At 46.0% G+C, this 24,789-nt stretch overlaps 1 protein-coding gene across 1 annotated transcript in view; it reads right to left on the bottom strand.

Annotated features, from left to right (window-relative positions):
• The window catches only part of MSN (moesin), a 62,078-nt gene extending 37,954 nt beyond the window's left edge, over nucleotides 1-24,124 (bottom strand). The window contains exon 1 of the mRNA XM_001504861.5: nucleotides 23,815-24,124. Within this exon, the coding sequence (XP_001504911.1) occupies nucleotides 23,815-23,826 (12 nt within the window). The 5' untranslated portion in view covers nucleotides 23,827-24,124. The remainder of the gene's footprint in view (nucleotides 1-23,814) is intronic.
• Between the last annotated feature and the right edge of the window lie 665 nt (nucleotides 24,125-24,789).

Below are 24,789 nucleotides of genomic sequence, written 5' to 3'. Positions count from 1 at the left end.
CCAATTTACTGAGACCAGTAAAAACTGTTTAACCTATCCAGCCTACAATACCAGGGTGTTTAGCACCCCTACCACCACAAACATATAATCTTCACACCCCCTAATGCTGAGGTGAATATGCATAAAACCACTCACCCCTACACACATATACACATCAGAGTTCTCTGGGTGGAGTAAGAAGGCTTTCCTCCACTGTCCTAATTTGGTCTATTTTCTTCAGAGAGCAGCAGGAAAGAGGCCTACCAGAATCTCTATAGAAATTACCCAGCAGCCTCCCCAGTGGCCCAGCAATAGACATTGTTTCATAATCCAAAGAGTACCCTAAAATTTTACCTACAATTCTAGTAAGACCTAGAAAAGCAAATAGAGCCACCTCTTACCTACCTCAAATATTTTATAAAGGACCCGGACACAGTCACATATACACACATGCCGGTTTCATATACCACCAAGTTATCAGACATCCTGTATGGACCAGGCCTCGGGATGATTCTAATTCTTGCACATGTGCCTACATGAAAGAGAGTGAGTAAGCAAGTGTGTGAAATTAGTTTTTGTTGGGGGGAGTGACATGAAGACAAGTGAATGGGTGATTACCATTCTGTACTGCATGGGCAATGATAGAGGTAATCAGAGGGAACTGTGGAAACCTAAAGGGGTACCCAGGCCATAATGGAGAAGGTAGAAAGACGGAAGGTTTCTAAATGAAGAGCTGACCTGTCCTGAAGGATAAATAAGATTATCACAGGAGAAATATGTTAAAGGGAAAGGGAAGTTCATGGTATTCCAAGTAGAGAAACAGCACGTACGAGGACACAGAGACAAGAAACAGGATGTATGCCCTTCAAATACCACACAGAAATATTCAACATGCGAAAACCCTCCAAAAGCACAAAGTTAAGGATCAAGGCCTTCTTTCCCAGCTCCCTGACCCTCTTCCCAGAATCTATCAGAAGAGAATAAATTAGAAACTTTTCCACCACACCACAGTATTTGGTGCTAGCTCACCAGATTTGGGGAAGAGGTGTGCCACAGGCAGAAACAGAAATCCCTGAAGACAAACCCAGACAAGGTGGCCTAATATACAAGATATAGACAGGAAGCTAATTCTGTTCTGCACAGCCCCACCGAAGCACCAGCTTAGCTTAATGAGTACTCCCTACCCTAGCTCCCACGAACCTCGAGGGAACTGCTCTTCAGACCTCAAGGGAGCCTACTACAACACACTTTCAGTCCACATGGAAAACCTATCTACCTACAGATAGACCTGGAAGGGTGACCAGACTAAGATCTCCCCTGCACCCACACCCCACCACCACACACACACACACACACACAAAGAGGAAGTGAAAGCTACAAGCACAGCAAGGGCTTGGGGTGGGCCTCAGCCACAGCTGCCTGGTTTCTGCAAAGGGGCGGGGACCCATTGATTTCACAAACTGTTTTGCCCTCTTAAGCAAGGGTTCCTCTAATCATTTTCTCCTCTGCACATCCTCTATTCTTCCCACCCCATAACCATCTTGTTTAACCTGGGTCTCATATACCTCTTCTCCTTTTCCCCTACTCCCTCATCCTGGGACTTTCAAGGCTCCCCAGAACTGGAGTTCCTCTTCACCAAGCAACAGACACACCCATGCAGATTCTCAGACTATTTCCCCACAACAAGCTGCAGCGGAAGGCACAATGGGGCTTGCCATAAACTACGCCAGTCATTGGCATCATTATTTCAAATATCAGTTTCCTCATGCATTAAAAAGAAAAATCAGATCGTGCAGTTCAGGAAGCACACTTATAAATTAGAGGCAAAGCCTAACTAGGGTCCTAAAATTCTTCGATCTCAAATACTTAAAGAGGATGAAATACAATGAAAGAAATTAAGAGAACTGGGGCATTTATCAAGCACCTTCAATACGCCAGGCACCCTTCTAGGTGTACTTTCACAGTCGTGAGCTCTTTTCTCTCTCATAAATCTCTATGAAGTGGCTATCATTATTGTCCCCATTTTAAAGATGGAAAACTAAGATTCAGAAAGGTTAAATGCCTTACCCAAGGTCATACAGCTATAAATAATTGTTGAAAATGATTCTACGTAATTGGCCTACTTCATTTATCTTATGGCTACCACCCTCCTTTCTCTCAAGTCACCTTGAACAGTGCTGACTAGACCCCCAACCAAAAAAGTCATGGGACAACCTGAGACGACTCTACTTGGAATGCTCACCACTAATTGTCACCGTAAAACCATTTAAGCTAACCTCACTCACTGAATAGCCACAAATTTGCTTCAGTCCTTAAGGGTCAGAAACATCTTTGCATATTCTACAAGCCTTCTATACCATTGGGGAGTTACAGGGCTTTGAGGACATTAGGGAAGGGGAGAGGAAGAGTAGCCCTGGTAAGTGCTATTTACCCCCTTGTGCTCTGGTTATCCTTGGTAAGGAAGCATAGTAATGGAGTCTCCCAGGCCTAGTAGCCTAAGAGTTGAGTGGGCATCTACGATCCTAGGTGTGTTCAGAGAAGGGTAGGCACAGCAGAAGGGAGAAAAGAAGGCATTCCAGAGCAGATCTGGCACAACTCCTCTTAGAACCCTGACCTTTCCAAGAGAGTGACTCAGCCTTAGCACCATGATCTCTCCATTCCAGGATTCCCAAAGACTAGGCATGAATGAGCTTGGGTGCCCAAATAAGCATGTACCCACATAAACACAGGAACAGCTAACATAGTGCAAACCCCCAAAACTGGGTGTAACACTACAGATGGAGCTGGGAATGCCTTCCTGTCTAGGTAAGCCTATCATTAGAGCTATACTTTAGTATCACCCCTACAACTCCAAACAGGTTCAGTGTCTTGCTCCAAAAGTACCCAGGATTCCTTCTGTTCAGGCATGGTCTCTCAAGAACACAAAAGAGGCAGCTTCTCAAAAAGCCAGGCCTGATTTTAGGAGGCTAAACAAAGCCAGGGATGAAGTGTGGGGGAAGGAACAGGGAGAGCTAGCCCCAACTCCGGAATTCCCTGTTGAGTACAGCTTTGGACTTCTGTGTTTTTGTTTTCAAATCTCCCTAATTACTACCAACAGCAGCTGAGTACTTAACAGATTTGTGGCCATCTGGGATGTAAAACTGTCTTACATAGGAACAGTGAGGTGCAGGAAAGCATCATCTATCAGGTTCTTTCCACTCCAAGAAGGATACAATTTTAATTCTAACCCCTGGTGACTGTAAGCCCAAGTGTACGCCAGAAAGAAACAGAGTGGTCTGGTTAGTTAGTAACCAACATGGAAGGGCTGGCTACAAGCAGCCCAATCATAAACCAGGATTCAAAGGCCTACCATGTGCTTGGCTCAGGAAAGAGGTGACTATAAAGGAGTCATGAGTTTATAACAAATTGGCATACAATGAATTGATAGTATAAAGCATGGATTAGCCAGCCCTAGTGATCTAGTGGTTAAGATTCGGCGCTCTCAGTGCTACAGCCCAAATCCATTTCTTGGTCAGGCAAGCATACCATCCATCTGTTGGTTGTCATACCGTGGTGGCTGTGTGTTGCTGTGATGCTGAAAGCTATGCCACGGGTATTTCAAATACCAGCAGGGTCACCCATGGTGGACAGGTTTCAGCAGAGCTTCCAGACTAAGACAGACGAGAAAGGAGGACCTGGCCACCCACTTCTGAAAAAATTGGCCATGGAAATCCTATGAACAGCAGTGGAGCATTGTCTGATATAGTGCCAGAAGGTGAGATGATGGTGCAAAAAGACCAGGCAGGGTTCCACTCTGCTATACACAGGGTAGCTAGGAGTCAGAATCAACTCGATAGCACTAACAACATAAAAAGCATAGACTACCAGGGGTTGGCAAACTATTTCTGTGGGCCACATATAGTCTCTGTTGCATATTCCTCTTTTTTTCATTTTAACAATGCTTTTTAAAATGTCAAACCTATTCTTACAATACATACAAAAACAGACCTCACAGGCAAGTCTACCAATTTCTAGACCAGACCAAACTGTCAGGCTAGTAATTACACTATCTGCAAGCCCTCAAACCTGGACTAACAGCTCTCTTCACATTCTACTTTCCATAGAAGATGCACAGCAATGGTCTTATCTGAAAGTTAGCCAAAGATAACTGGCCCAGACAATCATACACAGTAGCCTATTCCCTTCCCAAGTAAGGGCATTGGGAAAAAAAAATAGGCAATAAGTTTGGACCACTATCCATCTTTCACAAAGGTTCATTCATATACTGGAAAGGCCCTGGATCAAGTTGATCTAGCAGGCCCCAGGTCAGGGGCTGAGCTATAGATTGCCTGGCCCCTAGGCTTCTGGCTCAAACCTCTGGCCTTGAAGAGCAAGGGGCATGCATGAAGAAGTAAGAAGGGGCCCTTCCCAGCTGGCCTATTAAGGGCTCAAGAAACAGCCCTTATCTATCCCCTTAGAAAAAGTTTGGAAAATAAAAGAAAATAAAGTTGGAGATTGCAAACTCAGTGGGAGAGGGAGCTAAGAATGAAACTAATGCCAACCAAAAAGCTCCAAGGCTAAAGAACTCCGTCAGTGGCCAAGACTGTACATGAGCCTTTCTCCTCTGGACTAGGTTTAGGATCCTCCAGGTCCAGTTAGAACTACTCTCACAAGGGAGTGGTGAGAAGAGCGGGCATTCAGGAGTGCTCACCATCTAACCCCCCACTTCATGCCCTGGCACCTCACACTTGTCCCTTCTATAGAAAAAAAGAAAGAAAAGAAAAACATATATGTGTGAAAGCATGTGTACCCTAAATGTCAACTACTACTCAGAACTGTGGGCTTCTGGATACAAGGGGTGCCACCGACAGCCAAGGTTCAAATGCAGCCCTTTCCTCCCCATTAGTTTCCAGATTCTTCCCCCAGGAGATCGAAGGCTTCTAGGGAATCTAGTCTGACTCCAGGGAGTGAACAGAAGAAGAAATGCCTTCAAACCAATTCAGCAGTTATTGAGCACTTGCAAAGTGTAGGGCAGGGTAACGGGCACTGAGAACACACAGATTATGATAAGCTCTTACTTAAAGGGTTCCCCACCTAGAAGTGAAAAGATATAATTATCAGGTCCCACAGAATGCAGTGTGGTCTATAGCCACCCTAAAGCTTCCAGTCACCTTTCTCCCCAAATAAAAAGTTCCTTTGGAGGCTGGTGTGAGAAAAGAAACTAAGATGTCCTCTTGGTGCTGCCCAGTTCTCCACATTAAGCACCTTGTTGTGCTCCTAGGAGAACTTGGAACAAAGTTCCCTTTGGTACCATAGAAGGAGCTTATTCTCTAATTGAAGTACCACACACAAAACCATGTGAAAATAAACAAAGACTACACTGTGATATGGTGCCAGGGCTTGTGAGAGAGCTTGGTGAACTCTGAAGGTACAGGAGCAGCAGGGGCTGGGGCCCAGTCAGGTGTAAAGGCCACCCAGCTGAAGCAAGAAGCAGAGAACAAGCAATCTTCAGTTCCAAAGCATCTTGCCTTGGACACAGAGGAGGGCCCTAGCTAAGCAGTTCTATATGGAGCTGAGGAATGAGGTCACATGGTCCTTAGGCTCTTACTCACCAACTCCCTATAACGTTCCCACTAACTGAATGCCTTGGTGCCCACAACATTACTCACTTCCCATTCTATCCTATCCTTTCTCCTCTGCCACCATTGGCCTGTACAGGTCCAGTCAACTCATGCTCTGAAGAGAGCTGCTTACCTCCTTTGGGTCCAGTTAGTTAATCTGAACCCCATTCCTTCCACCAACACTTGTAGGAGGGGAAGCGCATAACTCCCATCTCATCCAGGCCCAATAACCAAATTTAGAGCCTACCAAACTGAGCTGTCACGGCCACATTCACCTCCAGCTACGAGAGTGGAGTGGGAAGAGCCCTGGACAAAGTCTCAGATCAGCTCAGCTGTATCCATGCTGTACGGGCATTGGCTAGGTCTCCCCTTTCCCAGGCTCAGTTTTCACAAATGTAACATGGAGAGGCTTCGATTAGGGGATGTAGTTATCTACCCTGGCCCAACATTAGAATATCCAAGGGGAGCTCTTAAAAAATGCTGGTGCTTGGGGCCGGCCCCATGGCCAAGTGGTTAAGTTCGCGTGCTCCGCTTCGGGAGCCCAGGGTTTCACCAGTTTGAAAACTGGGTGCGGACACAGGGCCGCTCATCAAGCCATGCTGAGGCGGCGTCCCACATGCCACAACTAGAAGGACCCACAACTAAAAATACACAACTATGTACTGGGGGGCTTTGGGGAGAAAAAGGAAAAATAAAATCTTAAAAAAAAATACTGATGCCCAAAGCCCTAAGCCAGAGCAATTAATCAGTCTACACGTGCTTCCACAAGCTGGCCAAGACCAATTGCATAGGCAAGCTGGACTTCCCCAGTGGATGAGAAAGCAAGGAGCCTAGCTGGCCCCATGCAAAACTCAGCCCTCTACCTTAAGAAGGGCAGCTCTAACAGTTAAATTCCACCTTCATTCTGACCGCTAGGGCCACTAGGATCATGAGTTCAAACTTCCCCCTTTTCCCAACCTTGCTTGAAAACTACAAGAAAAAAAATTAAAATGTATCTGCACTAGTAAATTCAATCTCACATGCTTTGACATCAAGCAAGCATTATGACTTTTCCTTCTTCTAAAGGACCAGGCATATCTGCCATTATGCACTGGGTTTTTCCATTTGCCCTGTCTGGTCTCAATGGCCCAACTTTAAGGACCTCACACCCTACTTAGAGGAGATGGTGACAAGGGAGAGCTGCTTTTCCTGCTTCCACAGCCTTTGGCTGCTCTAATGACACATTCTCATGTGATGGTGTCACATTCCTGAGAGGTTACCAATTACTTACGACCAGGGACTATCTGGCCGGAGACTACACTAAACCATCTACATCATGATGTCATCTTATAACCTTTCTTCCCCAAGAACTACCTTTCCAGAGCATCTCTTCCCTCCTCACCCAAATCAGGCCTGGACTGACGCTTGCCACCCTCACCTGCCTACCCCTCTACCCAGTTACGCTCCTCAACATTCCAAAGGCCCTTCTGTGAAGGTCTCCCCTCCAAAAGCCAGGCATATCTGACCACTCTCAACCTCTCAGGGCTAACAGAATTGCCATTTGGTCCAGTTACCCACAGAATTGAGAACATTTCTGAGATGTGTGCCACCATCCCCTTACCCAAGGCGCAGCAGACCAGCTTTCACTGTTTGGGGAATGTAACATTTCTGAATAAATGACAGATTTTCAGAGCAGAAATGACTCTCATAGATTAGCCAAACCAACCCCTTGTACAACAGACTACCACCTCCAAAGGGGCAAGAGCTTGGCCAAGTTTGCCCTGGGACGCTAGCAGAGCCCAGACTAAACTCCAGCTCTCTTCAAGTCCAGAAGAGTGTTCTTTTCCCCAATACCTCCTCCATTCAACAACAAGTTGGACCAATGTTCATGCTCCTGCCAAGGTACAAACAAGACCCTATGTTATTAGCTAGGTCTAAGCATTCCCCAAACAATTCTTACTTCCTAACAAGAAACACCTATGTGTCCAGGAGCAAGGCAAAGCCAAGTAAGTTATTGGCTCAACCAGGTGGGAAGCTCAACTAGTCTTGAAGGCAGTAGTCTGACACTAGCAAGAAGGGTTACACAGGAAGCCAGCTGCAGAACAAGAGTCAAGCCAGGTCCCAAGCAGGCACAACACAAACAACATGACAGGCGGACGTTCCAACATAGACCCCAAACTACTAGAATTCTCTCTAAACCTTATTCTTGACACATGATATTTTAGAAGAGACTGAAGGGAGGTTGGGCAACCATTGGACCAGGGGAAGGACCTGATGTTTAAAGCTGAAACTTCCTTTATAGCCTCAGAATTCTGGCCTAACCATGACTAGAGCTTAAGTCCAGGCCTTTATGAAACAATACTTGTCTCCCCTTTGCATACCCCACCCTATGCAGAGTCTAAAACCAAAGTCTTCTCTCCCACTCAAGTCCTGTCTCCCTTATTCATTAGCTGAGTAATTTTTGCAGAGTCACTTAACCTCTTTGAGCCTCAGTTTCCCCATATGAAAAAATGGGGATAATAATTCCTAACCTGTTAACTGGAGAGAGTTAATGAATATCAAATGACATAATAATATGGTAAAAAGGACTTTGAAAATTATCATGCATATCATAAATGTAGAGAATTATCAGTATTTGTGTCGGGGACCTTTTTTTTTTTTTGTCCAGATGTGGGGTGCAAAAAGCTAGGAACATTGGAAAATAACTGCATGGCAATGCCAGCCAACCTATAAAGGAATTCCTTTAATTCACATCAGACAAGGCTGTTTTAAACAGGGAACTACTTGGAAAACAGGCAGCTACCCCTAAACTTATAGGAAACTCTCAGCTTCCTAACCCTAGTATTCCCTTTTCTGGGCTGATCAAAAGCTAGAAGTTCCAGAGGAACTTGCCCAGAGAGGTCTCTAATAGCTCTTTCAAGATTTATTCAGTCTTGGCTCTTTCTTCAAAGGCTGAATCCCAGTGGAGTGAGGGGAAGGGAGAACTGTTCAAACCCTTCCTGGAATAACAGTCCATGTAGGGTAATCTTATACATGGTCTTTTCTACCTCCACTCTTTGAAGGACTGCCTCCCTCCCAATCCGAGACTCATAAATTTTTCACCCCTACCTGAGTTCACAGCCTGGAGGGACGGTCAGTGAGGGCATAAATGACCTGGGAAGTAGAAGCCCATCACTTTTCTAGCTCCAGAGGCCAAACTTCACCATTTTCCTTGTGGTTAAGGTCAGTTATCTATATCAACATAAGAGTAATACACTATGGATAACTCAGCAGTACCAATCTAACCACTTTACTTTGGGAGTTTTTTAGAAATATTTACCTAACTAATTACATCTTGTTTGGATTATCAGAAAAGCCAAGGGAGTTTACACTCCCTGGGCTCACATGGCTCAGGACAGGCAGTCCACAGGTAGCTAGGAGAAGAAACTTTTGTTATGGATAGTTGAGAGCTGATTATATGGCAACGAATCATTGGTCCCAAATGGTCTATATATGAGCTGTTACACAGAAGTGAACTTTTCCTGATAACTGAGGCTTACCCTTTTAAAGCTCATAACCATTCTTAATGGTGAGGTGAAAGTCTTTCATCCACTGACACACACTACTGCCTTTGTCAACAGAGGCTGTTAAAACATGATTTAAGCTTCTCTGAGGACTTGAATCCTGTATGCTTGATTTTCTACAGAACTAATATTAGACGGTTTTCCAATGTTATCTTATCCAAGTTTCCCATCAATTCTAGCTAATAAAGCTAGCATTATCCTCTCCACTTTACCAATGAAGAATGGGAGGCTCAGGGAGATTAAAGTACTTCCCCAAGGTCACACAGCCAATAAGTGTTGAAACACACATCTTCCTACAAGCCTGACCTACAATAAAAGCCTGGAGATACTTTGGATCCAAGCCTTCTCAAGTAGCCAAAAAATTCTTTAAAATGTCCTTTCCTTTCTTTTTCTGGAGTCTGACCTCAGAGCTTTGCTCTCCCTGCCCCACAAGGATTCAGAAAGCTCCAATCACTCAGAATCTGCAGGCAGCTTCCTGTTTGTCTAAAGGGGAAGACAATAATGCCTGCAGTGGCCTATAGGTCTGGCCTAGCCAAGGGCAATCTTTGGTGGAAGAGGCTCCAGAAACTCTGCTTCACCCACTGTGAAAGTCTGGGAACTAAGAAGACAAGAGAAGGGCAGGGCATGCCATGAGTGGGGAGAAGAGAGCCTGCATTTCTGGTAATTCTGCTTCTTCTTGCCTGGCCTGTCTCCTTCAACATGATCAATATCGCAAGCTAGCAACCTTCTAAGACCAGAAGCAGCCACTGGGCTAGAATTTGTTTCCAAAATACATTATTTATTTATTTGCATTCCACAAATCACTATCTTCCTCAACTCTTCAGCTGGATGGCTCAGCCACATCTGAGCTCTCTGCAAGATTCCACTTTCCTGCAACCTGGACAAGATCCCTGGTAAGTATGAAGGGGGGATTCTAATCCAGCTTCACTGCTTTTCTCTGGGGAAGACTGAAAAGGCATGTGCCCACCAGCACTAACACACACGCACACACATACACTTACACAACTTCTTTCCTTAACCGCAGATAGCTATGGTAGCCAGAGGTCTTCTGAGGAACAGGGTTCTCAGTTAGGTACCGTTTGGAATCAAACTACCCCACACAGGCAAAACCACAGAAGAGGGAGGGGGCCACATTAAGCACAGGAAAGTGGTTTACCCTACCGCCAATTACTCCACTAAGGTCATTTAGGCACAGGTGAAATCACAGCAATCTCTTGGTGTAGGGCCTACTGAGCTTGAAAAGGGGAGCAGCTTTCATTATCCTATCCTTCATCCCAACAGAAGGGTCCACCACTCCCACCCTCTCCAGAAAGCCTTCTCTCTCAGGCAGGCAAGCCCTTTTACAATGTGCTTTTTATTTTCCACTCAGAAAAGAATATAGGACTTTTCATTTGTGTAGATTTTAAGTGTTCCACTCATTTGATAATTTGCTTATTAATGAGCCCATACAGACATTAAAATCAACAGGAAAATATGGCCATCACATAGTTAAAAAACAACAAGTTGCAGAACAGTATGGATTTGTGTTATGTGTGTGTTTAAAGTTACATAAGTCTAAATGCATTAAAAAGTCTTAGTTCACATAACTAACTGGTTAATAGCGGTTCCCTCAGAGAATAGAGTCGGGGCAGAAGACAGGGGATTTTATATTTCTCAGTGTCATTTCATTTCTTACAGCAAATATGTATCAGTTTCATAATAAAAAAACACAAACCAAAAATTGTAAAATAAGTAAAGTCTGTCCTTATTTAAGTTTGCTCTACCAAACAGCATAGAATGTGTCTGTTAACATTCCTTGTACAGTGTCTAGCTCAGCACTATAAGAACAGATGGAAAAAGACCTTTAAAGACAACATGACCTTCGGAGGTTCTCACTATTTTAGGGCACTCAACCCTAACTAGTAGGCCTAAACCTATATCTCTCAAATGCGAGCCACACCCCTCTCTCTGGAATGGGTGAGAGGAAGGGTACCTCCTATTGCTCCCGAAATTAGCCTACCTTGACTAAAATATGCCCAAATCTACAAAGATATGTAGCTCTGGGCCCTAAGGCAGCCTGGGTGATGGTGGTGGTGGTGATGCCAACAGCAGGAGAACACAACTGCTGAGTGCCCTGACATGATGTTCTACAGGACTTCCCTGCTGTCCTCTCTGATCTCTGCCTGACTCTGCCCATCCCTGAGCACAAGAGCCAACTCAATGCCTAAACCTCAGGAGCACAAACCTCTCAAGATTATATTACACAATGCAGTCCTGCCTGCTGGCCATGCCACAATGAGCAACGTACATACAAAAAACTTAAAAGACTAGGCAATGCTTCAAATATGTACTATAGGGTCAAACTCCAGATTGCTTCAAAGCCAGATAGAAATGCTTGCAAGGCTGCCTGTTAGAATCCACTAAAAACTCTGATTCGAATATTCCCCCTCAGCATGAACATTGCCATATTATATGAAGATATGGGAAAAGAGAGTAGAAATTGGCTGTGAACAAGCTGGCCACCCACAGCTAAACAGGCTCTCCAAGGTGCACAAGAAGGACAATTCCTCCCCATTCCTTGGCACTACTCAGCTCCATTCTGCCAGGGCCCAGCTGGGTCCACAATACATAATTTCCAGTGGGCCACTAGAATTGTTGTTTGGCTTCTAGTGGACATAGCCAAGGAAGTCTATTGAAGACAATTCCCACTTGACAATAGTAGCTGTCAATGTACCTATTCAACAAATATTTGTTGAGCACCTCCTCTATGCCAGGCACTATGCTAGGTATGGGGGATACAATGGGTAGAGGGAAACTGTTCCTATTCTCACGAAGCTTACGTGCTTAGTGGGCTAGGGTGATAGAATGGAAATAACACACTCCGGAAGAGTTTTGGCTTCAACTCATGCTTCTGCCCCTGACTCATGACTTTGAGCAAGTCCCTTCCCCTTGTTACTTTATAGTTGACCAGCAGATCTTCCACATATTCAGGTAATTTGCTTCCTTTATAAAACATGAAATCCTAGGATGGATTGAGGGTTTTCAAATGGCCAGGACAACAGCAAGAAGCCATGAGTAGTATGTGGAGAAAACAAAAAGCACACTAGATGGAGGAGTATCCCCATCCAAAGACCTTGAATCTGGCTTGAATGGTTCCTCATAAGCTGTTTGCCCAAGACAGGTGGGATGGGCAGGCCTTTAAAGAACATATAGTTAGTGATGGACACAGAGACTTGTCCTTCTAACAGTGCATGGTGGACTTTTGGCCAGAAAGCCTGAAAGGTGCTCAGTTTTACTGCAGCTTCTATAAATACTTCCATCTCCAGCTGAAGGAATGTTAGGAAACCCTCTACGCTAGTGCCATTCATTTGATGCTAAAGAGCCCAGGAGAAAGTGGCTCCTCCCTCCCCAGCCACTTGCGGCCATTGTTGAGTAGGCCTGTGCTGGGCCAGTTGGAGCCTATTACTCTTACCATTTTACAGATGGAAAACTGAGATCTGGAATGATTTAAAAAGCTTGTATTGGTGGGTCAAGGCCAGCAAGACTTTCTCTCAGGTCTCTCCTCCCTATAGATGCTAACGCACCCTTCCCTTCTCCAAGATGTATTTTTCTATTACTAGGGCCTAGTATGTCCTACCAGGTGTTCATCTAACACTGTTGGATCCCTTGAATATATTACTGCTGCTTCTCCCTCTCCACGGTCACTGACTATGCGCTCTTCAAAGGCCTCCCCATTCCTAACCACCTCCACCTAGACAACAGCTCCTTCTTGAGGCAGGGGGAGTTAGAAACTTTCATATCTACAAGTTTACTGAAGGAGAAAGCCTGGGAGTTCAGATGGCAGCAATAAGATGTGATAAGTATCATAACAGAAATTCTGACAAAGTACAGAGGGCACACAGAAAATGCCACAACTAATACTACCTGAAAGTATTAAAGAAAGCTTCTAGTGGAGATGACATGGAGTGGGGGGAGGTAAAGAAGACACATTTGACATTTCAAGCTGAAAGAAAAAGCATGTACTAGAGCTGAAGGATATAAAAGGTATGCCTTACTTGGGGAACCTTGATCCCACAAAGCTACAGAATAGCGTACATGTGGGGACAAGTGAGAACTGAGTCTGGAGAAGGAGCGAGGATGGAGCCAAGTATCAAAGGGTTCTCACTATATACCATGCTAAGGGGTTTAGATTTTTTCTTGTTCACATTCACTGCAGTGTTGGAAGTACTGGGAAATGCTGGGAGTAATCTAAATGCGCCCCGACCCCCAAAAGAGGAATGGTTAAGTAAATTATGACACAGCCATTGGATGGATTCTTGTAAAGCCATTAAAATGTTCATTTTTTGAAACTAAATAGCATTTACCTAAGTTTTTAGTGACATGTTAAGTAGGGATAAAGAATTAGGATTTTTTTACGTACACTGATTGCACCATGGAAAATTAAGGTACATATGAGATGTGACAAGAAATACACATAGACAATAATTGCTATGTTAAATGGTGGGTTTATGGGAGATTTTTCCCTCTATTTGCTGAACTTTGTCATATGCCATTTGGGTTTTATAAAAAGAGGAAATATAAAAATAAAGAACCACTGTTCTTCCATTTCACTCCTCTTTCCTTCCTTCTCCCTTTCTCCCTCCTCCATCTGCTTGCCTACTCTCCCTCACCAATAGCCATTCTAATATACTACCAATAAATGGAATCCTTAACAAGCCACGTGAGGCCCCTAGGAAGGAAAGGCTGCCAGCAAGGCCGCTACTCTCAGGAGCAAGCTTCTTCGTGACCCAGAGGCCATTCCAGCTCCATGGCTGGGGAAGAATCTTCCACTCAAAAGCATTGCCCAGCTCTATCCAACTAAGCTTTCTCTGGTTAAACTGCCCCAGGAACTTGTTCCCAAAGGAAGGCAGATGCCAAGAAAACTTCTATCTTGCTCTCCCTCCAGGGGCCTCTGGGAAGGTGAAGATCATGTTCATGGCCAACTCCTAGGTGGCTGAGATACAGCCTACAATCCTTGATTCACAAGCAAGCACTGTACAAAATGTCAGTAAGGAGGAAGAAGAAGGGTGAACACAGATCCTGCCAAGGGTATACCATCTCCAGGAACTTGCTTATGCCCCATCAGCCCATCAGGCCCTCATGGGAAATTCAGAAATCCCTCTCCTTTGATCTACAGGTATAACACCAAAAGAAACCATATTCACAAAATGCAGGATCAACTGAAGGCTGAGCCCCAGGCATGTGGCAATGTCCCTCACTAGAAATTCCTCCCCTTCACTCCACCCAAGACAACATCACCTAGTTCTCCCCATCCAAGTGCAACATAGACATCAGTGACTCAGAAAGAGGAAGGGGAAGGGGAGCATAGCAATTTAAGACTCGGCCAAAAGCAATTTCATAGCCCTCAGGAGACGGATGTTATGGGGGAAGGGGGTAGAGGAAGTCAAATCTCATTTGCATTCAGTTTTGGTTTGTTTCTTGGTCTTCCCCTTCCCTGCTGGAACAATGACCAATTCAAGGGTCTTCTATTCTTCCTGGAGTCACCAATGACCCAAAATAGGCAGTAACGGTAGTTTGCAGGCTGGACTCCAAGGCCCCACCCAAGGCACTCAGTCAACAATTGTCTCTCCAAGCCAGGATGCCCAAAGCAAGCTCTGTGGTAGGTGGATCCAATACCTCTAAGCAGAGCTCATTGAAATAGAGAGGGCTACTTACACATTGATAGCTGGGCAAAAAAAACCAACACTCCCAACGCCATGAGGAGAGGACAATTTCTCCAAATAGTCATTGCTCTCTGTTCTGTTACACTCTTTCTAAGAATCCCTTACTATCTTCTTTAAGACTGAGCACAAATAATCAGAATGTCAAGAAAAGCCAATGTTCTCATTTTACAGATATAAAAACTAAGGCCCATAAAAGTGACTTGCCCAAGGTCACACAGGCAGAGACTAAAAACCAGATATCCTGATTTGGTCCACTATTCTTTTCATTGTACCATTTCTACTAAACAGCATTTTTTAAAAACCATCTAGACAGGTGTCCCAAGGTATAAGTGTCAAAAGCTCAGCTCTTCTAACCTAGGGTTTGACAGCTCAGGACGGGATGGGAAACAGAGGGACACTGGACCCAGCCCACTCAGGAAAGCCAAATAAGAAGCCTAGGCATAAAAAAAGGCATACACAAAGAACTTACTAACTGGAAGGTTTTACCTACTCCAAAGGAATAGTTTCAGATGCTGAGAGCCCCAGCCCGGCCCCACCCCACCGCACCCCACCCCCACACTCTGAGCCTTTTCAGGCCAAACAAGACTACTCCTAGGCTATCAGAGATCTGGGTAAGAAGCTAGAGGGGGTGACCAGGCAGGGTCAAGAGGGCAAGGAAAGATAAGAAAGCAGGGTGGAGAAATCACAATCATTCCAGAGCTCTCCCTTCTTCCTCTCTCCTCTCCCACTCCTCCCCACTCCCATCAAAGAGCCTCACCTCCTGCTTTAATCTAAAAATGCCCTAAACGAGGAGAAAATAAAAGCTTGCAGGTGGCACTATAAAAACTTGAGGAAGGTGTTCCCTGTACAAAATGACAAAAGGGGACTAGCTGAGGTGGTGAAGGGCATTTGAGGGGGGAGAAAACAGCCAAATAAGGCATACTTGACTGGTAGGGGATCATCAGGAAAAGTTCCAGAAGCTGACGTCGTAGGGAGGAAGGCTTTAGTCATTGGTTTCCTCTGGCAACTGGCCTAAGGCCAGGAGGCAAACTTCCAACTTTAAGAAAATGCCCAGGCTATGGCAGAAAGAAAGGCAACCAGGCTATATTTTCCCCAGGCCCACCTCAGACCCTGCTGGAGCAGCTCTCCAAGTACCAGCAGAAAGGTGTAGTATAACCCTGAAGCAAAATGGCAGATGTTCTCACCAAGAATATGCTAGATACCCCATGGCCCAGGTGCCAAGAAGAGTAAGGAACCTGGAGACGGGGGCTTTGCTCTATTCCAGTTACATATTTCAGATATTTTCATGTTAGTGACAAGAAAATTTCAAAGGTGAGGAGGCTAACTGACTTTTGTTCTCAGCAAGGGAATTTCTGTGGGTTAGTCAATTTCTCAGGAGTATCCTGTGAGGATGTTTGGAGAGGAGTTTAGCTCACTTAAAACCCTTGAAGATAGCAAAGATTTGTACAACTTAACTAATGACACCCAAATTGGCTGTTACCCTGACCCCCACCCTCCAAACTCCATGGAAACATGAAGGAAGGACTCTCTCACATACCTACTGAGGCAACAAAGACAACAAAATTTGTTTTAGTTAGTTCATCCAATTCTGGAAAACTCAAGGTACCGTCTCCCCCAACAAACTCCTTCAGAAGCTTTGCCAGTTGAGACAGGACTGTCGGCTCTAACTTCCCCCAGAAAGGGCAACTTCATCTATGCTCCTGTACTCTGTGGGCTTCCTTCATTTCAGACAAACTCACTTTCAAAAGAGCACTGGCCTAGGGCCACCTGGTTTACACGATATACCAAAGGCTCTACCACCCAGAATGGCCACTGCCCGAAAGTGTATACATCCTTCAAGGCCCTGTTCATACCCCCCTTCTCAAAATCTAAAGAAAATGCCATGTAAAGTACATATTTTTCTCAAACTGTTTTTAAGTGAGTTAAACAGGAGATCTATGAAGGCAGTAATTGTATCCTCCATCCATTTATTTGTATCCCTTAAAGTAAATAGTACTTAATAACCACTCAATAAATGGTGAGAATGCAGCTGCCTGCCTTCTTTCTTACCCATCCTACCTAGCACAGGGTTGGGCGTATTGCAGTTCCATAAATAATTATGATAACTAATATTTGCATAGCACTTATTAGATGCTAGGCACAGTTCTAAGCACTTTACACAAATTGCCTCATTTAATCCTCACAACAAGCCCATGAGATAGGTACTATTATTATCTTTGCTTTACAGTTGAAGAAAATGAAGCAGAGAAGTAACTTGCCCAAGGCTACACGACTAGTTGGTCACAAAGCTGGGATTTGAGCACAAGCAGTCTGGTTCCAGAGTCTGTGCTTTCCCACCACTACTCTATACTCCTCGTCTATGAAGGCCTGAAAAGTCCTTTTTTGGTTAGCTACCTGCCGCGGGGTTGGCCTACAACACCTAGAGGTGAGTAGTGAAGGCTGAGGCCAGGAGACTCCAGTCTTTATTCAAATGTTTGCTACAGCAGCAAATATATTCTGCAAAGTGGAAAGGAAAGTAACATAATGTTCTCCTAACTCAAGGAACAAGTCAAGCTGGAGCATTATGTCAGAATACAAAGAGCTCAAAATTTAAAATGGCAAAGACAGAGCAGGTAATTTGGGTGCAGGGTGAGCAGGAAGAGAAAAAAGTCATTCTTAGGCCCCAGAATCACTAAGGCACCCAGTGACTGAAACCTGCTACAGCAGAAGATATTTAGGGGAACTCCACTGCAGCCATATTGTTAATGTAATCACCACAGAGCCAATTCTCTGGAAGTCTCTGTCCCCTGGGTAAAAAGAGTCATCGTTCCAAGATGGGCAAGTCCAGTGAGAGGCCACTAACTTGGGAATCGGGAACATCAAGTTCTCCTTTCAATACTATTACCAACTTAATGTGATCTTGAACAAGCTGGCTGACCCCTCTAGCTATGAATACAAAAAAGAAATAACTCTACTCCATAAGGACTCTTAGGATAGTGAGGCCTAATCTCAAGCAGAACATGGCTGGTCTCCTCTCCTTATCTCTCTTCAGTGCAATGATCTGCCTTCCACCACCCTTCACAGCCAAAGCAGAACACTCACCTTCCTTAGAAGCGCTACAGAGCCTCAGAGGCAAGGTCAGAGTCTGAGCCATCTGCACAGAAAGCAAGCTCTGAGGCCAGCTCTCCACACTTAGAAGGACTTGCCCTTTCCATGACCATAACAACACTACGGTCAAGTCACCCCCAGCACAGAGGGAAAAAACAATGAGTACCCTGCAGCAAGTGCCATTTAGAAAGCAGATATTCAAAGTTCCTCTCCTACACTGGGGGTTAGGCAAGTTGGATTTTAGTTCCAGCCCTATTACCAGTTCAGTCAAATCACTTCCCTTTTCTAGGCTTTAGTGCTCCTATCTAAAGAATAAAGGTTGAACTAAAAAGATTTTTTTGTTTGTTGTTGTTCTTTTGTGAGGAAGATTGGCTCTGAGCAAACATCTGTTGCCAATCTTCCTCTTTTTGCATGAGGAAGACTGTCCTTGAGCTAACATCTGTGCCAATCTTCCTCTATTTTGTATGTGGGATGCCTCCACAGCATGGCTTGATGAGTGGTGTATACATCCACGCCCAGGATCCAAACCCATGACCCCAGGCCGCCAAAGCAGAGTGTGCAAACCCAACCACCTCGCCACCAGGCCAGCCGCTGAACTAAAAAGTTTAAGCCCAGCTCAGTTGCTCTGTGGTTCAAAACACTCTTGTGAGAAACCTAGACCACCCAGAATGATCAGCTAAAGGGAAGCTTAAGGCTGAGGAAGTCCTGGGTCATCTTAAAAGCAGATGCATTTGAAATGCTGCAGCCCACAACAGTTAGCCTTCTGCTCACCAGTGGTAGATACCTTAGGAGGTGGTTTATGCCTACCAGCTCCTCAGTGTCTACCAATATATCTAACTACCACACTCATGAGGTTAAAAAGAAATCTGAAACATAATCTCTAGCTTCCTGGCCTTTCGGCAGAACTACAGGGGGTCTATGCTGCTGGCAGGCGGTGAGAAGAAAGAGAGGGAAACCTATGAAGTGTTTGTCTGAGGCTCTTCAGTCAACCCACAACCTACACAATATAGTCTCATTTGGTTTCTTTCTTGTTCCTCAGCAAGGGAAGACATATCCCTTTCCCCTCCATAGACTCAAGAAGAAATGACCAGGAACAATCATGCTTGTGTTCTTGTCAGAGCTACTAATGAAACAAACCAAATCCCAAGCTAGAAACTCTCCATTCTGAACTCAGTACCCAGGAAGAAACAGCACTCCAGAGGTGTAGGGGGACAAGAAGATACATTTTAGCAAGTAGTGTTCAATTTTGTATTCCCAGCATAACCAAGCACTCAACCTAGCCTGTTACACAGAAGGCACTCAAATTTTGAGGAAAGAATGTCTGACAGAGTAAACATACAGATGAGAGGCTTGAGGCTGTACCATGGAATCTCTCAAGAATGTCAGTGCTGGAAGGGTCACTAGAGTGTGCCTAGTACTAATACAGTTGCCTGATGACAACCCAGAGAGACTAAGGGCCCGAAGAAAGGACTTGCATAAAGGTGCACTTCATTTGGATCATTTTATTGAGGACAGGAAAGATGTTCTTCTTACAGGGAAAGAGAAGAAGAAAAATCTTCAGGTCAGAGTTACTTGCCGTTTCCCAACACCCACCTTCCAAATCAGTGGAGTCCTGAGCTAACCCTCCAAGTGACTGTTCTTGTACCACAAATCAGAACCTGGAATTGAAAAGTTTTTCAGCACTGTCAGGCATGAAATGAGAGGAAGGATGAACAGCAAAGCCAGTCAATCACGACAAGACTACCTCCTTCCCTTGACCAATGGACTGCCCCAGTGGAGAGCACCTTTGTACTCTGTTTTTCCTTTTGGGGCAGAAGGGTAGGGTGAAGCAGCGGGGAGAAAAGATTGTGAGTTGAGAAAGATGTACATGATAAACTCAGTTCCATCTTTGAAAGATCAGAAACAGACAGTTCCAACCTGTAATGATACCAATTTTCAGCCACTCTAGCCATGAAAAGCCCAACCCTGGTAGTGTTGGTAGCCAGATCGTCTCCCCTCTGAGGGCCTTAAGTCTAGAAATTTCAATGAGGGGCACTCCCAGGAAGATACAAAGGGACCTAGACAGACTGTTGCCAAGCAACACTAAGAGATCAGAGTTCAGATTAAATGTAGCTGCCATCTCATCTCATCCAGAAAGAATTGGATTTAAAGTCAGGGAGACAGACCAGAAGACCTCTAAATGTTCCTTCTACTTCCATCATTCACTAAAGCAGTCTCCTGAGAGGAGGAAGAGAGAGAAAAGGAGGAACACCCTTAAAATAAGCTATTGTTATAGGCAGCTAGAGAATAATGAAGAGTTAGCAGACTAGTGGTCTACTACACCATCTCTGTGACCCACTCACAGAGCAACCTTCCTCTCTCCAAGCTAACATGAGAGATATACAGATTAGTTGGTTCCTTTAAGGGTCTCATGAAGGCCCTCCTGTCCCACCAGCCCCAGAGGGCTATTCAAGGAGAAGCTTAAAGGAAATCCTCAAGATGGTTTCTATTCTGTCTCTATTATTTACACTTTCACAATGGGCAGAGTGAACTGGAGAACCAAAGAAGTGAAGAGATGCAGGATCCAAAGAGTCACCCTCTCTCATATAACCTCCATTCCTGACCCCTTGCCCAACCCTGAAGTCTGTGGCAGGACTGGTTCAAGGGTTAAAAGACTGAGATTCTTCCTCCTATTTACCAAGTACCACTTTAGTGCCACTCGAGTGGCTTAAGCAATGCTAGGAACGGCAGGAAAATAAACAGTCCACACAACCCCTGTTAAAGTTTAGCTGAATGCAGACCCAGAAGCCTTCAAATACCTCAAGGAGCTGGGCTCTACATTTGCTCACATGGATGGTCTCACCAATGACCACTTGATCACCTTTCCCCTGACCTGTTGATCCAGGGCTAAAACCCCAGCAAACCAAAGAGGTTTTACCAAGACTGACCCTCTGAGACCTAGATTCAAGTCCTAGCTTTGCTACTGACATGCTGCATCATTCTATGTCAGTCCCTCCTGATCTGCGGGTCTCAGTTTCTCCATCTGTACAATGAGAAGGGTTGGACTTGATAGTTGTGAAGAGCCTTTTCAACTCTAACAAACCAAAAACCCAAGAAAACCTTGAAAATTCAAAACAATCTTTTTAGGGAATCCAAGAGAGCCCCAAAGACTTTGTGATCTAAATAAAGTTAAAGAGGGTAGGGAGAGGGAAAGATTTTTTTTTAACAACTGTCTTATCATTATCAGAAAGTGTAGATGGCAGTTAATAAGCTTCTCCATTCTAGCAACTGAAACAGACTCAGGAAACCGGCAACTAGAAGCAGAAACCATGAATTGGTGGGGAGGGGGGTGGGAAAGGAGCATATTTCAACAGATTTAAGAGAGGCTGGGCTGACTAATGGAGACAATTGATTGTAAAAGTGAAACCAACCCCGGACAGACTGCAGAAATGGTTCATATGAATGAACGGATTTGATTCTTCCACTACCCTTCCCTATCTGTCATACTCCAGAAATAGCCTAAAGCACACTAGTGAAAAAGCAGAGAAGAATAAGGGAATTTTCTCCCTTCATCAAAGTTACTAGTTGGTATGCAGTGAACTAGAGTGTGCCCCTAGATGCCTCACCATTGGGTTGAGGAGTTGGAAAAGTGAGAGGAGGTAGCCTCAACTCTCACCAGGAGACCACACAAATACCAATGTTGGTTACTTTGCCCAAATTATCCACTTTCTTTTATCTGAGGACCAGGAAGGCCTGAGAACAAGGTACAATATGCTTTGGGAAAGAGAGGGGACTCAACTTCAAGAACCCAATCATTGAATCGGAATAGAGGGTCAATGGAATGAGCATCAAAAGCCTGGGACCCCAATCTTGGTTCTGTCATCCTGTGTCCTTAGGTAGGTCCTTTCCTATAGGCCTAAATATCTTCACTAGTTAAAAAAAAAGAGAGAGTTGTACTAGAGAGTCTCTGAGGTCTCTTTCAGGTTAAGATTCCATGGTCTTAACAGACTTGATACAGTTATTTCTCCTAAAAGTTGACCATTCCTTAAGCCAAACAGCATGGCAAATTCTCCAAAGCTTCTGGTCTATCAAAATTCAGCCCTTGCCTTCCAATTTGATTCAAATTTCAGTCAATCTGCAAAAAAATACCTTCAGTATTCAGGTACCATCAGTACCCTAGGCCTGACCTCAAAGAGCTCTTACTCCAGTCTCTTTCCTTAACCAGGAAAAGGATCATCATGCTGTCTTCTTGCTACTTTTCACTGAAATGGGATCGTTAAGGCAATTTTGGAACAACTTCCAGGCCCATCAAGTTGCATTTAAAGGTGAGATATCTCATAATTGAGGATGAGAGATGCCATTAGAGAAGAGAGGTCATGAGGCAGAGTCTGTTTTCAGAAATCCACCCACCTATTTAGGCAAAGCCACACCTTAAGAGGAGTCAAGGAGTCAACCACAGAGAGAGAAACCCAAAGAGAGGCTCCTGGAAGAATCTTTATAATCCTCTGTGTTAGCAGAGACCATGGGGTTTTTTTTCCCCTCTCTCTTTTCAAAACCATTCTCTCACTTTGTGTGTGTGTGGGGGGGGGGGGGGGGGCAGGGGGAGGGACAAGTGTGGAAAAGCCCCACGTCATAAAACCTTGAGCAATTTAAAAGAGAGATGGTAGAAGCATATACTTGTTGAAAACTTGGTGTTTCTGAAGGACAGGAAAGGCAAGAATCACTTGGCAATAAGGCCGGAATACAGCAACGTGGCAACCAAAGCTCAGCACACCCCCAAAGAACTGGGCCCTCCACCCCTCCTCCAGGGATTCTCAGCCCTTCTCAAGGCTACTAGTCACTACCTCAGCTCTACAAGGCTCAGGTAGTCCTAGGGAGAAGGGTCGGGAGCACTGCTCAGCCTAGGCCAGCGAAACAAGCCACTTGGCTTAAGGGACTCAAGCCAGAGGGGTCACCAGGCCTTCCGGAGCAAGGGAAGGGCCCCAGCAGCCATTTGTCATGACTTGCACAAAAGCAAGCAGGGCTCTTTATTCAGGCACACCCCTCCCCCGTCCCCCCCTCCTGGGCATCCGGCCCTCCTAGGCCCTACTCCCAGGAGGCTTCTGCTCTTCTCACAACAGCCAGTGGAGTGGAGACCAATCCTAGAAGCTACCACCACTCTGCAAAGGCGTGGCCCCACAGGAGAGAATCCACACATCACAGAACAGTCCGGCGGGGATAAGAGACACAGAGCCATTAAGTAATGGGAAGGGCAGGGATTTGGTGAGTGAAGAGGAGGAACTAGTCTTCTCCCCTAGGAAGTAGAGCCGACCTCTCCTAAGTCTGGCGCCTAGTGAAATGTTAGCACTCCTTGGTTAAAGCAAGCAGCTTGGATGAGTCCCTCCACAACTTTCTCCTCCTATCCTAGTGAGAAACAGCTGGAGCCGCCTGCGGAGGCTGTGGGAAAGGTGAGTGGGGGTGCGGGATCCGCCCTGAGCAGCTCCCTGCCTCCTCCGTGCTTCTTGGTTCCCATGGCCCCTCCAGGACAGTGACAGCCTTCCCCCAGAAAGGCGCCAATTCCTGGACTGGGGGAAGTGTTCTCCTCCGGACCAGAGTCCTCTGCCCTGTGCCCATGACCCGTCAGGGGCAAGAGGAGAGCTCGGGCTCCCGAAGAAGCCTTCCCTACTCTCGCATCCCAGACGCAGGGAACTGGAATTTGAGAAAGAAGCCGGCCCCGCCCCGTCCACACTTCTACCCGGAGACTCCCTCACCCACGAGGGAGCGCCAGACCAGTACTGCACTCACGCCCCTCCCCACACCAGGCCTCAGCGGAGGGCGCGGCGTCCCGAGCCAGCGGGTGGCTGGCCAAGCCCCCAGCCATCAGCAAGGGGCTACAAGGGTCAACTAGAAGCCCCGGGCCCGGCAGCACCCACCCCCAGCACTCACCGTCTTGGGCATGGTGGCTGCAAAGGCAGTGGAGTTGGCGAAGTTTGGCTGGTTGCTGTCGGGCAGCGGTGAGCACGCAGTACACACGGCTTGGACTTCGGGGGCTGGGGACACGGAACGGGTCCCTCGCTAGCGTCGGGGCGACTGCTCGGCTTCCTGCTAACGGACCACGACTTCACAAACCCCACCCAGGAAAGAGCCGCCCCCGTCGCGCCACCCGCTCCTTTATGTGGCTGGGCTTCTGCGCCGCTCCCCGCCCTCGCGCCCGCCTCCTTGCCGGCCGCCAGCCTCGCCCCGCCCAGCCCAGCCCAACCCAGCCCAGCCCAGCCCAGCTCAGCTTCAGCTCAGCCAGGCCACACCAGCCACGTGGGGGCCGGCCTGGGCCTGGGCGCGCCAAAGGAGCTTCCACCCCTGACCCAGGCCCACCCTGACCGTCTCCCACCCCCTTCACAGCCCCTAGCCCTCCCAGCCATCTAGCCCCACTCCCAAGCAAGGCCAGACCCTGGGCTGCATGCTGGCAAAGGTTTAAGCAGCCCCAGTCAGCAACTTTCCACTGATGGGGAGCTCACTATCTATTAAAACAGGCCGTTCCCTCTCAAGACAGCTCTGACTCTTAGAAAGTTCTTCCCGTGTGTATCTGAACTACTTTTCGCTGTGGCTTCTGCCCGTGGATCTCAGCTCTGCTGCCAGGGCTACAGGAATCCCCTGCTGTCCCTAACAACTCCTCAAAGGTCTGAAGATCTGATGTCCCCCTGAAACTTTACTTCTCGTGGCTACAGTGCCTCAGGTCCTCCAGCATTTCATCCGTTCTCTTCTGTAGGACTCTATATCCCTTTTCCCACCAAATTTCTTCCCCATCCTTGCTCAACCCTTATTTTCATCAGAATTGGGCTCCTTTTCCCCATATCTGTACTCTGTTCACTTTCCTTCCTTCAAATCCCAGTCTCCATCTTCTTCAAATTAGTGCCCTCATCC

This window comes from Equus caballus, chromosome X (assembly GCF_041296265.1).
Source record: "Equus caballus isolate H_3958 breed thoroughbred chromosome X, TB-T2T, whole genome shotgun sequence".
Taxonomy (NCBI): domain Eukaryota; kingdom Metazoa; phylum Chordata; class Mammalia; order Perissodactyla; family Equidae; genus Equus; species Equus caballus.
The sequence above is the reverse complement of the archived record's forward strand: the minus strand, read 5'-3'. Positions and strand labels throughout refer to the sequence as shown.